Genomic DNA, 13,552 nt, shown 5'->3' with positions numbered 1-13,552 from the left:
AGCCATCTCTCCAGCCCTGAGTACTTACTATTTTTAATTAAATTTTTTGTGTTGATTGTAATTGTGGGTGCACTGCCACAGCATTCAAGCCGAGGTCAGAGGACAACTTTGTACAGTGGGATCTCTCCTTCCACCTTTGCACAGGTCTGAGGGCTGAACTGAGGTTGCTGGACTTGTGCAGGAAGCACCTTTATCTATTCACACACACACACACACACACACACACACACACACAAATTCTGTTAGCTTAGAGAGAACAACAGTTGTCAGTTCCAGCATCTTGAATACTTGCTTTCTGTTTTGTTCTAGTAGTTCCTGGTTTTGGCCATGACACTAAACTTGACTCAATTTTGAGTCATCTTTCTAGCTGGTTAGAGAGAGTTCTGCATGTGGTCAGCCCATTTTTCAAGGTCCATTTGTTAGAGAGGATGGCCTCTCCCTAATGTCGTATCTACACTTTGTCTAAAGCAGTTAGCTGAGGCTGCTTGGATTATTCCTAGCCTCTGTGTTCTATCCCAGCAGCCTACATGCCTGTTTTGACATCAACACTATGCTGCTCTGACTACTATAGACCCATAGTATACTTTGAAGGCTATGTAATGGGCTCCTGCTTTCTTTAACTGTGGTTTATTTTGTATATTCAGAGTTGCTTTTAATTTTGTTTTTGAGATGCCACAGGAGAATTTTAGAATTGTTGGTTTTGTTTTTGCTTTAAGAAGTTTATGATTGTTTTTCTAATTTGGGGAATTAATGTCAATATGAATTGATATTTTGATAAAGACTGCTTTGAATCTACAAAATGCTCTTTGTACCATGGACGTTTTTAATGACAGTGATTTTTCCAATCCATGAATCTGGGATCTCTTTGCATTTTGTCATGCCCTCTTTAATATTCCTCAATGGCAGTTACTTTCACCTGTATAAATATTTCAGGGAAGTTTATTTTTGGAAATGAGATGGCCCTGTTTGCTTGATTTTCAGAGAATGGATTATTGATATTCAGGTGCCACTGATTTGCAGCCCATGTGCTGCATCCTGACTACACTTGTTTATTAGTTCTAATAGGGTATCTTTGCCAAAGCCATTGGGGTTTCTATACAGACTTATGTCACCCGCTAACAGTGACAGGAAGACGTCTTTCTCTCCATGTGGATGCCTTTGGTCTTTTCTTCCCTCCTGCTGGGAATGTGCTTGCCCATCTTTTCTTCAGTTTCTGGGACCCTGGGTTGGATGGTTTGTTTTAGTGCTGGCAGAAAGGAAAGAAGTGTAGAGGAGGAAGCCTTATCCCGGGTCTTGGGTAAGGGCTGAGGAGCAAGATGCAGTCAGAGAAGAGATTGTGGCGGATGGATGCTGAGCTGGGAAGTGTGAGTTCAGTGCAGGCGGCCAGAGGGCTGTGTTAAAGATTCAGAGAAGCCTGAAGTTAACATCCAGTTAAAAGCCATGATCCTCAGCCCCACTGGGTCCAGTCAGCCATGGCAATGTCATGAGAGTGTGTACAATTTAAGGAAACCTTTGAGGAAGAGATTTTTGCTCCAGGAAGAACATCGATCCTTGTTCTCCTTATCTGAATAAGAAAGGAAACAAAATAAGGTTTTCTCTCACCTCCTCTCAGCTTTGCATAACCAACTTTATTTTTTATCAGATTTTTTATTAATGTATAAATCATATCCTTTTGGGAAGAGAAGTAGGTAACAGGGACTCAAGACTAGACAAGCATATAACTGGAGCCGGCGTAGAGTTAGGGCAGCTAAAACGCAACAGGAATGATCGCTGTGTATCCCCCTGGGCTGTGTGGTGGGAAGCTGTCTATTCACCAGAGGGTGTGGCCAAGGAGGACAAGACTGCAGACACACAGAGACACAGCCTTCCTTAGGGTTGAAATGGGTAAGGCCTCTCAGATGGTCACACTGTTTTCCACCAGGCTGGGTCGGAGGTACTCATAGGGCAGGTCCAGGCCTGCATTCCGGACTTCAATCTCCTTGTCCATGATAGCCAGTTCCTCCTGGAATTGCTTCAGCACAGCCCGGGGCCCAGAGCCTGAGAAATACTCCTCTTTATGCTGCCCCAGGGCCACCTAGAAGAGAGAAAACAAAATGGCTCAGGACCTTGGGTCTCTCTCAGGCAAGAATACTGCCCCTTGGTAAAGCTGAGTTCCCCACCGCCAGGTCGAGACCCAGGCATCTGTGTCTAACCATGACAGGCTGGCGTCTGCCGAGGAACTTGGTAAATGTCATCTGCACCCGTGCCTGCTGGAGACCAGGCAACGCGTCCACTATGTCCCTCTCTGGCACATCCTTGGAGGTGGGTGGGGGCTTCCGCATGGTGCATGGGCCATTTGGAATCCAGGCATACCAGTCCAGCTACAGGTAGAAGAGTCACTCAGAAATTCAGGCTGACTGCCCAGGCATTTGGTGTTTCTCCCCATCTCCTGCATCCCAGAAGCCCAGGGAAATGATCATACAGATTACCTGACCCAGATGTGTAGAAGCGTGCTGGCCAGTGCACGTGAAGATGCACATAGTGACAAAACGACACAGCTGAGCCCGGGACGCTAAGGACAGGGGGAAGCTGGGCAAAATAAAGAGAGGCTGATTCGAGACCAGCATAGGAGGCAGATCTAAGGCAGGCAAAAATATCTGGAGATACATAAAGGCCTTGTTCTGGTCATGGCCTCCAGATCCTATGGTTCACACGTAGTGTGCACTCAAAAACTGATGTGTAATGGAAAGCATCATGGAAAATCACAACCAATCGAAATGCAGAGTTGTGGAGCCCAGACCCAGTGGATATGTCTTAAAATACAACTCCCAACATAAAGCTCAGGGATCTTTCCAAAGAAGAAGCAGAAACATTCTAAGAGCCAGAGGCTCAGGGAGTTTGCATGAGGCTGTGTCTCCTAGGAAGTCAGACACTGCACCATAAGGTCTCACCAACATGACTTCCCAAACACGGGCCAACCAAGGCTGACAACAGACATGCTGAAGTGGCAGGGGAAAGACCAGAAGGCCTCAACCCTACACAAAGGCACCAAAGGATGCTGAGAGCTGGAGAAACAGAGAAGCACACACCAACTGGTCATCCAATACGAAATGGGCAGCCCCCAAAACAGAAACGTGTAACATTATACAGACTGAGTAGGGTGTATTTACATATTTAAGAACATATGTGTGTATGCGTGTGCATGTATATACATATAAGTATATAACAACAATTAATCAAAAGGGGGTCAAAGGTTTGAAAAAGAGCAAAGAGGGGTTCATAGAAGGATTTATAGGGAAGAAAGAAAGCAAAACATAAAAAATAATACTAACTAATAAAAACAAATAAAAACTGATGTACAAAGGGTGGGCTATGGAGCTGCTGGAACTGGTAGGGACAAATAAGGGGGAATATCCAAGAGAGAAAACAGTCCTTGTTCCGTGTGCGCAAGGAGAGAGAATTCCGTGGGAGGGTGAGAAGGCAAAGGCACTGCAGAACCCCAGGGTGATCATTAGGGTGTCTGGAGGCCCCGGTGACACCCAGGGAAGTAGTTCACAGAACCAGATGTGTGGGCAATGGTGCAAGGAGGACCCTGTGCCTTACCCTCGGTCCTGGGCCCCAAGCAGTCCGATCTCAGTGAACTCTCGGCACCAGACCTGCAGCTCTGGATCGTCCTTCACATCTCTGTCACTCTTGTAGAAAAGCGCAACCATCCTTTCCACATACCTGTCCCCAGAGAAGATAGTTCTCAGCCTCAGACCCAGCCAAGGGCTTCGAGACCTGCTGTGCCCTCTTCTCTCTCCGTGTTGCTGTCACCGACTGATGATCTCCCACAGCCTGAGGGCATCCTGGGCATACAGAGAAGATTTCACACCCAAGAGTCCACGGTCAGCTAAGTCATCCGGAGGGCAAAAGGAGCGGTAAGTCAGACACGACGTGGCCCTCTGGAGAATATCCACATGGCCTCCACTCCCTGTGCTCACCACCTGAGGACAAGCCAGGGTCAAGCAAGTCAGGTAATAGAATGGGGCGATCAGAGTGTACAGGCCACTCAAGTATGAGGCGAATGGTGGTGAGCCTTCCTGTGGAAAGCCGAGTTTGGAGGAAGGATATGTGAGGGAAAACAACCTCGAGAGACTCCCGACATCGAACGCCCCTCCGTCTTCACCCATCCCTTTTCCATACCAGATCGAAAATTCCCCATTCAGAGACAAGATTATTCCGTGCCAGGATGTTGATCTCCATGGTGTAGCGAAAGTGGGGGGCAAGGAGCTGATTGTGAGGAAGAGAAGAGAGACACAGTCAAGCCCCAGAAACGGCGGGATCCATAGGGCAAGGGGAATGGCGGGATCCATAGGGCAAGGGGAATGGGAAGCCCCGTGGTGAGAAGGGAGAGAGAAATATCTTCCCAGAGTCCTCCAGGGTCAAAGGTTCAGGGTTTTGCTACTTATTTGCATAATCTTGTGTTTGCTATTATAATTCCAGCATTGATCTCAAACCACAGAATCCAGTAAGCTTCTCCCCCATTTGCCTTAACAAGTACTCACATTCTCTCTCTCTCTCTCTCTCTCTCTCTCTCTCTCTCTCTCTGCTCTCTCTCTCTCTCTGGCTCTCTCTCTCTCTCTCTCTGGCTCTCTCTCTCTCTGGCTCTCTCTCTCTCTGGCTCTCTCTCTCTCTCTCTCTGGCTCTCTCTCTCTCTGGCTCTCTCTCTCTCTCTCTCTGGCTCTCTCTCTCTCTGGCTCTCTCTCTCTCTGGCTCTCTCTCTCTCTCTCTCTCTCTCTCTCTCTCTCTCTCTCTCTCTCTCCTCTCTCTCTCTGACTCTCCCTGTCCCTCTCCCTCTCTAGGTATCCGATGTCCTGTAGAAGAAAATTCTTCTTTGACCCCCACTGCCCTTCCCTTCCTGGAAGGACCCAATCTTTCACTTCTCCTCAGCGAGCTTCCTGAGAAGTCTCTACCTCCTACTCACAGGTCCCACTCAGCCCACAGTCAGACTTCCAGCATCTCTGCTTCCCCAAGACAGCCTTGTCACCAAGTTAACCAGTGACATCATATTGACAAATGTCCTCCCTCTGCAGCTGTGCTGACAGAGAGAGTCCTTTCCCAGAGAGAGGAAAACCAGCCTCTCTCTTCAAACACTTTCTTCTCTGGTGCCACTGACTCACTTTTTTGTTCCCCCCCCCCCTCACTGGATGTCCCCTCTCTGTTGCTCCTTCTACCTCTTTATACGGGGTGGGCCTGACAAGAATTCTGTCTCTGGCTCAGTGTGCTACCCAGTGTGCTACTATGGTGCCTAGAGAATTCCCTCCTGTACAGTGAGTTCAGCTACTTCTCTTTCCAGCTAACTCGAATCGGAACCTCCGACTCGTTTCTCCTGTATCACCATCCTTCACTGATGTTTTCAGACAGATGTCTACAAGGATACAGCCATAGCGTGGCTCTGAGTCCCCTCCAAATCTTTCTCATCTTCTCCCACTTCCTATCAACATGCTGACCCCTTCCAAGTATTTCAAGTGACCCCATCACTGTACATTGCAACTCGACATATTCTTACTCTGTCTCTAGCTCATAGCACTAGCCTGCCTTCAGGATTTCTGTAGCAGGGTTTCCCTGTGTGTCTCTGGATGCTCATACAGAGACACTAAGGTGGGTGCTTTCCCTTATATGCCCAAGAGCAGATCCTGACTGGATGCTTCCTGAGAAGTGTGAGCTTCGGACAGCAGGTGCTCAGTGACAGACACCATGAAATACCTTGTATATGGGATGCAGGCTGGGTAAGCTCCTCATTGTGGCCACAGAGATAACCTCAGCCATTAGATGTCCCCTTAGCAGATGTGACTGTAACTGGTGCAGTTGGAAATCAGAGCTTCGGACCCAGATCTTGGCCAGGAGCCAGGCCATGGGAGGATCTGAGGGCAAGAAGAGCGGAGGTGGGGGACATCCGTGTCGAGGTGGCTGGAGCTAGACCAGAAGACAGAGAGAGGGTAGGAACTGAGGACCTATGTGTCTAACACCCTGACGAGAATCAATGTTAGGAAAGGCACGAGGTTCCTCACACCTGAACGACCATGGGTAAGAGCCTTCCGTCGGGCCGCAGCTTCAGCATGACCAAAGGTGCCGTCACATATTGCTGCTTAAAAATTATGATGTTAGGCTTGACCCCATCCAGCAGGGAGAAATCGGCTTCAAACAGAGATCCAGCCTGTGGGATCAGGGCACATGGGCAGAGAAAGAGGCTGGGAACAGTTCAGAACTCACCTTTCTTTCACTTTGCTAAAGGGGGTCCTCTCTCTGCCACCCAACAATTTTACACTAAGCAACTGATCTCCCCGGAGCTGATTGATACTCTGCATGTACGGCTTGGTGCTTGAGCTTCCCTGAGTTGAAGTTCGTGCCTTCTACCGTGGACCACAGTTGCCAGTCTGTCTTCATACACACATGCCCACAGGCTTTAGTCAAATGTAGCACAAATTGATTCTTTACTTCCTCCCTCCTCAAAAAAAAAAAACAAAAACTATTTTTTTCAAGGTCCTATTTAGTCCTCCTTCTCCCCTCTTCTTTCCCCCTCCTCCTCCTCCTCTCCCTCCTTTTCTTCCTCTTTCTCCTTGCCTCCTTCCCCTCCTCCTCCTTTCCTTTCTTTGGGGCAGTCTCTTTGAGACATGTTCTCATAATGTAGCCCTGGGTGGCCTGGAGCTCACTATGTACAACAGGCCGGCTTTAAACTTCTGTCAATTCTCCTGCCTCTGCCTCTAAGCGCTGGGCTTACAAGCAAGAGCCACTACTCTCGACTTGTTGGATCTTGATTTTTCCTCCAGAAGTTCCCCCTTAGGACTAAGGCTGAGCTCTGTCTCATGAAGAGGGAAGGGATGAAGGTGGGGGTGGGGTAAAGGGTAAAGGAGATAGGACTACATCAATTACAGCTTTCAGCCACAGGTAATTCTGCCCCCCCCCCCCACCCCCCAGCCTCCCAACATTTGGCAATGTTTTTGGTTGTTACAAAGGATGTGCTACTGACATCTAATAGGTAAGAGACGGGATATTACTAGAACCTTACTCTACAGGAGACACCCTAAAACAAAGGATTATATAGGTCACAACCATGACATAGTTCTAAAGCTGAGAAACTCCAAGTGCTGATGAAACCTGTCACCACTTTGTATGCTAACCTTAAAAAATTTTTTTTGATTAAAAAAAAAAAGAAATCCTAAAAGCAGATAAAGGAGGGTATAGATGATGGAGTCACACAAGGAGAGGAGGGGAGGAAGCGAGGAAGTAGAAAGTTGGGCACCGTGGGGATGTGGTTGGCTGCGTAGGCTAAACAGAGGCAGCTCAGCACCTTGAGTTCCTTCTCCAGCTCGGTCTGTAAGTCTTCCATCCCTGGAGGCAAGACCAGCCGGGCTGGAAGGCGCTTGGACTGCCTCAGGAGCATGGGGTTTGCACCATTGAGGAATTGGTACCCAAAGAGGGCATCATCCTTCCAGGAATCACGGACCCGCCCTGAAGGCATCAGTTGAGAACACAGTGTGAGCTCTAAATGTGTCCCCCAGCTAACTCATCACCTCCTGCCCTCTCTCCCCATTTCTCTCAGATATCTGGGTTGGAATTCTGAATAAGAGAATTTAGGAAGTTGTGGTAACTGACCAGCCAGAGCATTCTTGCTATGTGGAAATACTTTCTGGTAATCTTCCAGTTTTTGTACACGACTTACAAAATCTAGAGTCCCCTTAATAGCCAAGTCCTTCAACCTGTGCAAAGAACAGCATGCAAGAAGATCAAGAAAACACCCACCTCGAAGCTTAAGGTGAAACTGCACAAACACAAACTCAACCAAGTACTCACACTTTGGCCAGAGAGAGGGAAAAATCTAAATCCTTATCCTCCATAAATCTCTGGCTCCTGGGGAGGTCCCGTTCTGTACTCCCTGCTATAGGCAGGATTAATCCCTCCTTCCAGGAGCCCCACCTGGAGGACAAACACAGAGTCCTGAGTGAGGTAGAAGTTGGGAGGCTCTGGAGGGCGATCGACGGTTTTCTTGGACTCACCGATACACATTCCTTCTGTCCTCCAGCTCTTGCTCTCGATACTTCCTAAACAGGTTCTGAGCATCATCGTTTACCTTCAGGGCTGGGAGAGGCAGACACAAAAGTCTGCATCCTCTCAGGACACCGTGGCTCTGTGCTGGGGTCACTCCATCTCCCCCTTCCCTCATCCTCATGTCTCTAATCTTTTCCTTTAATTTATTTCATAACATGCCTACTGCTTCCTTCACCAGAGTCCTCACCAGTGCCCTCGGGTAGGCAGATAGTCTCCTTGCCCTGCACCCAACTGTAGCAGGGGAAAAAGGCTTCTCCCTGGATCCCAGGGCCCTGCACAGTGATCCACTTGCAGAACCAGTCAGAATCCAATAGGCCTTTGTGTTTGCGCAGCTTCACCACCAGGAGGCGCCCTAGATGCAAGGGGACATCGATCTCCAGCTCCGTCTTCTGTGGAATAGGACACAGCCCCTAAGCAAGTCTGGGGTCCCCCGTGAGGGCAGCGGTGTCAGTGAGCCCTCGGAGAAGCTTGCCTCCGATTGCCCTTCTAAGAAGCACTCAAGGAAAGAGACCTGAACCAAGTGGCAGCTAGGAAGGAGCGGGGCCTTCTATTGGGCTCCAGGCTCTGCTGTGCACCTGCTGTGCGCCTCAGCACTGTCTCATCCTCGCCCCTCTTTCTGCCCAGCTCCTCTCTCCTGTTCCTTTCCCTATCCCCTTTCCTCGCAGTCAGTCCACCTGCTCTTGATATCATGCCCGGACCACCTTCTCAATAGTTCTCTGGGATCAGGCTTCCTCCCCTCCCCACAATCCCCAGGACCCCCGCAGAGTTCCAGGTCCCCGGGTCTTTGTGAGCCCACCCAGTGGCCCCGCACTTACCCTTCCCCTCAGTGGCCGCAGCTGCTTCCCAAGGTCTGCCTCCCCATGCTCGCCCACCAGCCACAGCTGCACCAGGTTGGTGGAGCCCGCCAAAAGCGAGTCTCCAGTGACCACGAGGATCTTATACTTGCCCATCTCGGCTGTTCCTCTAGAGGGACCTGCGAGAAAAGCTGCTCTTAAGAGGATCTGAGAGGTTGCCTCCAGAGAGCCACACCTAGACCAGAGTTTGATGTGTTTTGAGTTGTGCCGCCCACTCGGGTCCCTCCCCCACTAAGGTGCAGGTATCTGATTCTCACCTTCACTGTTTCTAGATCATCGTTTCCCAGCAGTTTTCAAAGATGCATCCCTGCCTTGTTTACTTGACAAGGGCTTCATGCCCCAGCCCTGAGCTAAGCACAACTAGCTAAGCCTCATGCCCACACAATTTTAGCGGAAAACAAAGAGCAGTGGGTGGCGATGAGAGCAGTGGAAAGGCTGTGGGTGGAGGGCGTGCTTTTCCGTGGAAATGAGCTGACCATCTTGGCAAGGACAAAGAGTTTTGTTGAGGACAGGTGCAGTAGAGGTGTTCATTGCTGGAACTGGAAAGCCTGGAGAGGGAGTTTAGAGTTTCCATATAGTCTTGAAGTTTCCATCGGATCTCCCTGAAACCTGAAGCCAGGGCTTTAGACTGGGCGCCCGCACTGTGCCGGGTGGGTGATGTCAGGCGGTAGTGGACAGATTGTAGGGAAGGGACAGGAAAAGGAACAGGAGAGAGGACTCCCTTCAGGACTAAGTCTTCCCATCCCACCTCCCAGAGTTTGGCCTCCTTCCTCCTCAGAGCATGTAGAGCTCAGGGGTACACCTCTCCGTCCTGGGGGCACTCGTGCCGACCCTGTCCCTGCCTCTGTCCAGGTGCTCCTCTGCTACTACGGACAAAAGTCCCTGAATCCACAATGGGTTTTGATTAAGAACTACTCTTGCCTTGTGATCAAAGAGTCAGTCAAAATATGTGGCTGATACCTGAATCTAAAAGTATACAGATGTCCTTTCTTAGACAAACCATGGAGGGTGGGTTATCATTAATTTACAGTGGAGTCAGTGTGACGTGGACACTGCTTGAAGGATCCTGTGGAATAAACACTAACTGCAGCTTGTCTAGATCTTGACCAGTTTTCTCTCAACCTTTTTTGTTGTTTGTTTTTGGAGACAGGCCCAGTCTTGTTCGTGTGTCTCTTGTGTTCCTTTCACTGCCCTCTTCCCTGCAGTCAGTCCACAGACACCATGCCCTGACTATCTTCCCAGTGACCTCTGGGATCAGGCTTCCTCTCCTCTTTCCAGTGTCCCGGACCCCTGCAGAAGACCCAGGTCCCCAGGTCTCTGCGAGCCCAGCTGTGGTCCCACACTCACTCTACCAGCAGGACTGAGACAGGGTGTTGCCGTGTAGCTTTGGCTGTACTGGAACTCACTCTGTAGACCAGGCTGGCCTTGAACTCAGAGAGAAACGCCTGAGTCTGTCTCTGAGTGCTAGGATTAAACTCGTGCACCACCATGCCTGGCTTTTTTTAAAAGCAGTTATCTTGACTACTTCATATCAGTATCATGGCAGTGCTTCTTAAATGAGTCATGCTTATATAGTCAGAGAATATTCTATTTGATTCTAATAAAAAGTATAGCTATGCTACCATCCCATTGCTAATATTTGTCTATGAGTTGCATGATTTTACAATAACCATAGTTCACATACACAGTTGAAAGCTTACCTAACATTTCCCCACCCCCCTTGAGACATATTCTCACTATGTACCGTATAGCCCAGGCTGCCTTGAATTGCAATTTTTCTATGTCAGTTTCCTGATTCCTGAACAAGTGTTTTCATGGGGTGTGTGTGTGTGTGTGTGTGTGTGTGTGTAGGCCAAGAAAAACTTTTAGGAGTGTCTTTCTCTATTGTTTTCTGCCTTATTTCCTTGAGACAGAGTCTCTCACTGACCCAGGAGTTCACTGCTCTGTCTAGGCTGGTTGGCCAGTGAGATCCCAAGACCTGTTCTACTCCCTGTGTGAGTTGTGGTCACGGGCACACACAGCCATGCCTAGCTTACTTTGTGGATGTTGAGGGTTGAAATTTAGGGCTTTCAGAGTGAGTGCTCTTCCCCATGCGGCCCTCTCCCCAGTCCCAAACAACTGTTCTTAGCAGGCATGCAGGTTACCAGGCAGGCAGTGAAGTGTCACACACGCCTTGCTACATGCATTTGGCATGCTGAAGGCGTACATGTTAGTCTTTTTGGAGGCAATAGCAGGGTAAGTACCCTGAAAGGTTAGCCTGAGGGTCTGGACCTTGAATGCGCCTCAAGAGCTCCTGTGTTCTCCACTTCATCCCCAGCACAGAGGTGCTCAGAGGGAGGGTCTTTGGGAGGTGACTGGCTCAAATTCCTCCCCTGACTCTGAGTCACCCATCCATCTGTCACAACTTAAGCTTCATTACCGAAGTATTGAGCACAGTGTGTCGTCCTTTCTGCCCGAGCCATCCCTCTTTTCCACGGATAGCAACTGGAAGGAGAAGCAAAAAACACCACCAGCTCCTGGGGGGTTTTTCCAAGTCATGTGAGACCCACTTGGGTTCCAAGAGATGCCCACGTGCCCTTCCTGAAAACCTCCCTTTGCTGCCTACATTACATCGAAATGTGCTTTCAACAAAAGCAAATACAAGACCGAACTCCTAACGGGACTGAGTCCAAGTTACAGATACATGGGAAGAAATGATGGGCTCAAGTAGAGACAGGTCTCAGGAGATGACGTATAGACAGGAGCTGGGTCCCCTTTCCTCGGAACCCCCAATCCCTCTGATTAGTGGTTTGCTCAATGACTCATTGGATCAAATCAAACATTTTTTCAATTATTGTTTGGTAACATAATCTCACTTCATTAAAGTTACTTATTTTGTAATTCTCATGTCAAAGTCCATTCTAGGGCCAGAGAGATGGCTCTGCAGGGGAAAATGCTTAGCACATGGCTCGACGGCCTGGGTCTGACTCAGCGTGTAGTAGATGAAGAAAACTGATTCACAAAAGTTATCCTCATACATACCATGTCAGGCCCACCCATGAACCCACACACACACTCACACATATCATACACAACCCCCACACACACACACACATCATGCACACACAATAATAGCAAATAAATCCTGAAGTCCACTCTAAGCTCTTTTTGGTGGATTTAGGACAGAATAAAGGATCTGACTGGGTTTAGTAGCTCTAATGGATGGCCGGCTCTCTCCTTTGGGGATGGAAGGTCTGCAGGGGGAGGGGAGCTGGTCAGGGCTCAAAGGGGTGGGCAGAGGGGCTCAGGTATGAGAGATCAGGTTGCAATGGCTTCCTCCTCCTGTGGTGGTTTGTCTCAACAGGGCCTTGTTGTCTGTAGGAGCTGCTTGTCCCAGTCAGATATGGTTGTGGTAGCAGTTAGGCAATGCCAGCATCTGCTTTGTATGTTCTCTCTCTCTCTCTCTCTCTCTCTCTCTCTCTCTCTCTCTTTCTCTCTCTCTCTCCTATATATACATACATATATATATATACACACACATATGTATGTACGTGTATATAATAAACTGCCTCTTTATTTTTTAGTTGATACACAAAAGCTATACATATAAATGGGCTACCATGTAATTTTGATGAATGTATACTTTGTTTAAATCAGGTAAACATTTATTTTCTCAAACATTTGCCATTTCTTTACAATAAAACTTTTTTGAAAAATCTTTTCTCTTTGCTTTCTAGAGTGTACAGTATGTAATTATTACCTATACTCACCCCAGAGTGTCTATATTACTCCAGAACATCTTGCTTCTAGAATTTGTCTTGTAGTACCCATTGGCTGGTCTTTTCCCAGACTTCATCTCACCCTATTGTCCCGAGCCTCAACTTTCATGAATTAACTTATTTTATTAAAAGTGAGCAGAGGAACAGTATCTATTTTATTTTATCTTATTTTCAATTTTATATATAATTACTATTTTATATTATTTTTATATCTTATTTTATATATGCAGGTGTTTTGCCTGTATGTATGTAGTTCACCGTGTACATGCAGTGCTCATGAAAGCCAGAAGAGAACATTGGATTCCCCAGAGCTGGAGTCACAGATGGTTGTGAGCCAAAGTGTCGGTGCTAAGAACTGAACCCAGGACCTCTGGAAGAGCAGCCAGTGCTCTTAACCACTGAGCCATCTCTCTAGCCCCACTCAGCCTTTAATGGCCTTCTAGGAAGGAAGCTGGAGACTATGCACTAGCTTACTTCCCTTGCTCCCCTATGATCTGCTGGAGCCCCACTTCTACCCCACTGAGCAAACCCAGATAGAAATTGAAAAAACTCAAAGGGGGATTCCCATTCAAGTCTCAGGACGGCACCCAACCAAAAACTCACCAGAGACCGGCTTGCTGCAAACACATGAGGCGTTTAATATCAGAGCTCTGGGCCAGCCCAAATCTCCATATCTCACATAGGAGATAGAGGGACTGACCCCTTGGCTCAGGGGTCTAGGGTTTTTATATGTATGGGGTGGGGAAAGGGGGGGAACTTTTGCACGGGTGCACATGATTGGCTGCTTTACATCAGCAGGCTGTACTGGTCGATGGGGCAGAGGGCAGTTCTTGCAGGCGGAAGCTTATCTAAGTTAGCATAGTATCTAGT

General features: G+C 48.3%; 1 protein-coding gene across 2 annotated transcripts; it reads right to left on the bottom strand.

Moving 5' to 3' along the window:
* Window positions 1-1,608: 1,608 nt before the first annotated feature.
* Window positions 1,609-9,324, bottom strand: LOC117711132 (polyunsaturated fatty acid (12S)/(13S)-lipoxygenase, epidermal-type). 2 transcript variants are annotated; one of them, XM_034506581.2, is made up of 15 exons: window positions 9,182-9,324; window positions 8,886-9,043; window positions 8,258-8,459; window positions 8,019-8,100; window positions 7,816-7,938; window positions 7,618-7,721; window positions 7,313-7,473; window positions 6,035-6,178; window positions 5,728-5,937; window positions 4,165-4,251; window positions 3,796-3,965; window positions 3,583-3,705; window positions 2,469-2,568; window positions 2,193-2,360; window positions 1,609-2,074 (listed from the first exon to the last, which is right to left on the bottom strand). In XM_034506581.2, exons 2-15 carry the CDS (start codon window positions 9,018-9,020, stop codon window positions 1,895-1,897), a joined length of 1,989 nt encoding a protein of 662 aa, XP_034362472.1. In that variant the 5' UTR covers window positions 9,021-9,043; window positions 9,182-9,324; the 3' UTR covers window positions 1,609-1,894. The 2 variants fall into 2 exon arrangements, with proteins under 2 accessions (XP_034362472.1, XP_076792563.1); XM_076936448.1 differs by lacking the exon at window positions 4,165-4,251.
* Between the last annotated feature and the right edge of the window lie 4,228 nt (window positions 9,325-13,552).

Source organism: Arvicanthis niloticus, chromosome 6 (assembly GCF_011762505.2).
Source record: "Arvicanthis niloticus isolate mArvNil1 chromosome 6, mArvNil1.pat.X, whole genome shotgun sequence".
NCBI lineage: Eukaryota > Metazoa > Chordata > Mammalia > Rodentia > Muridae > Arvicanthis > Arvicanthis niloticus.
Note: the sequence above shows the minus strand (reverse complement) of the source record. Positions and strands in the feature narration are given on the sequence as shown.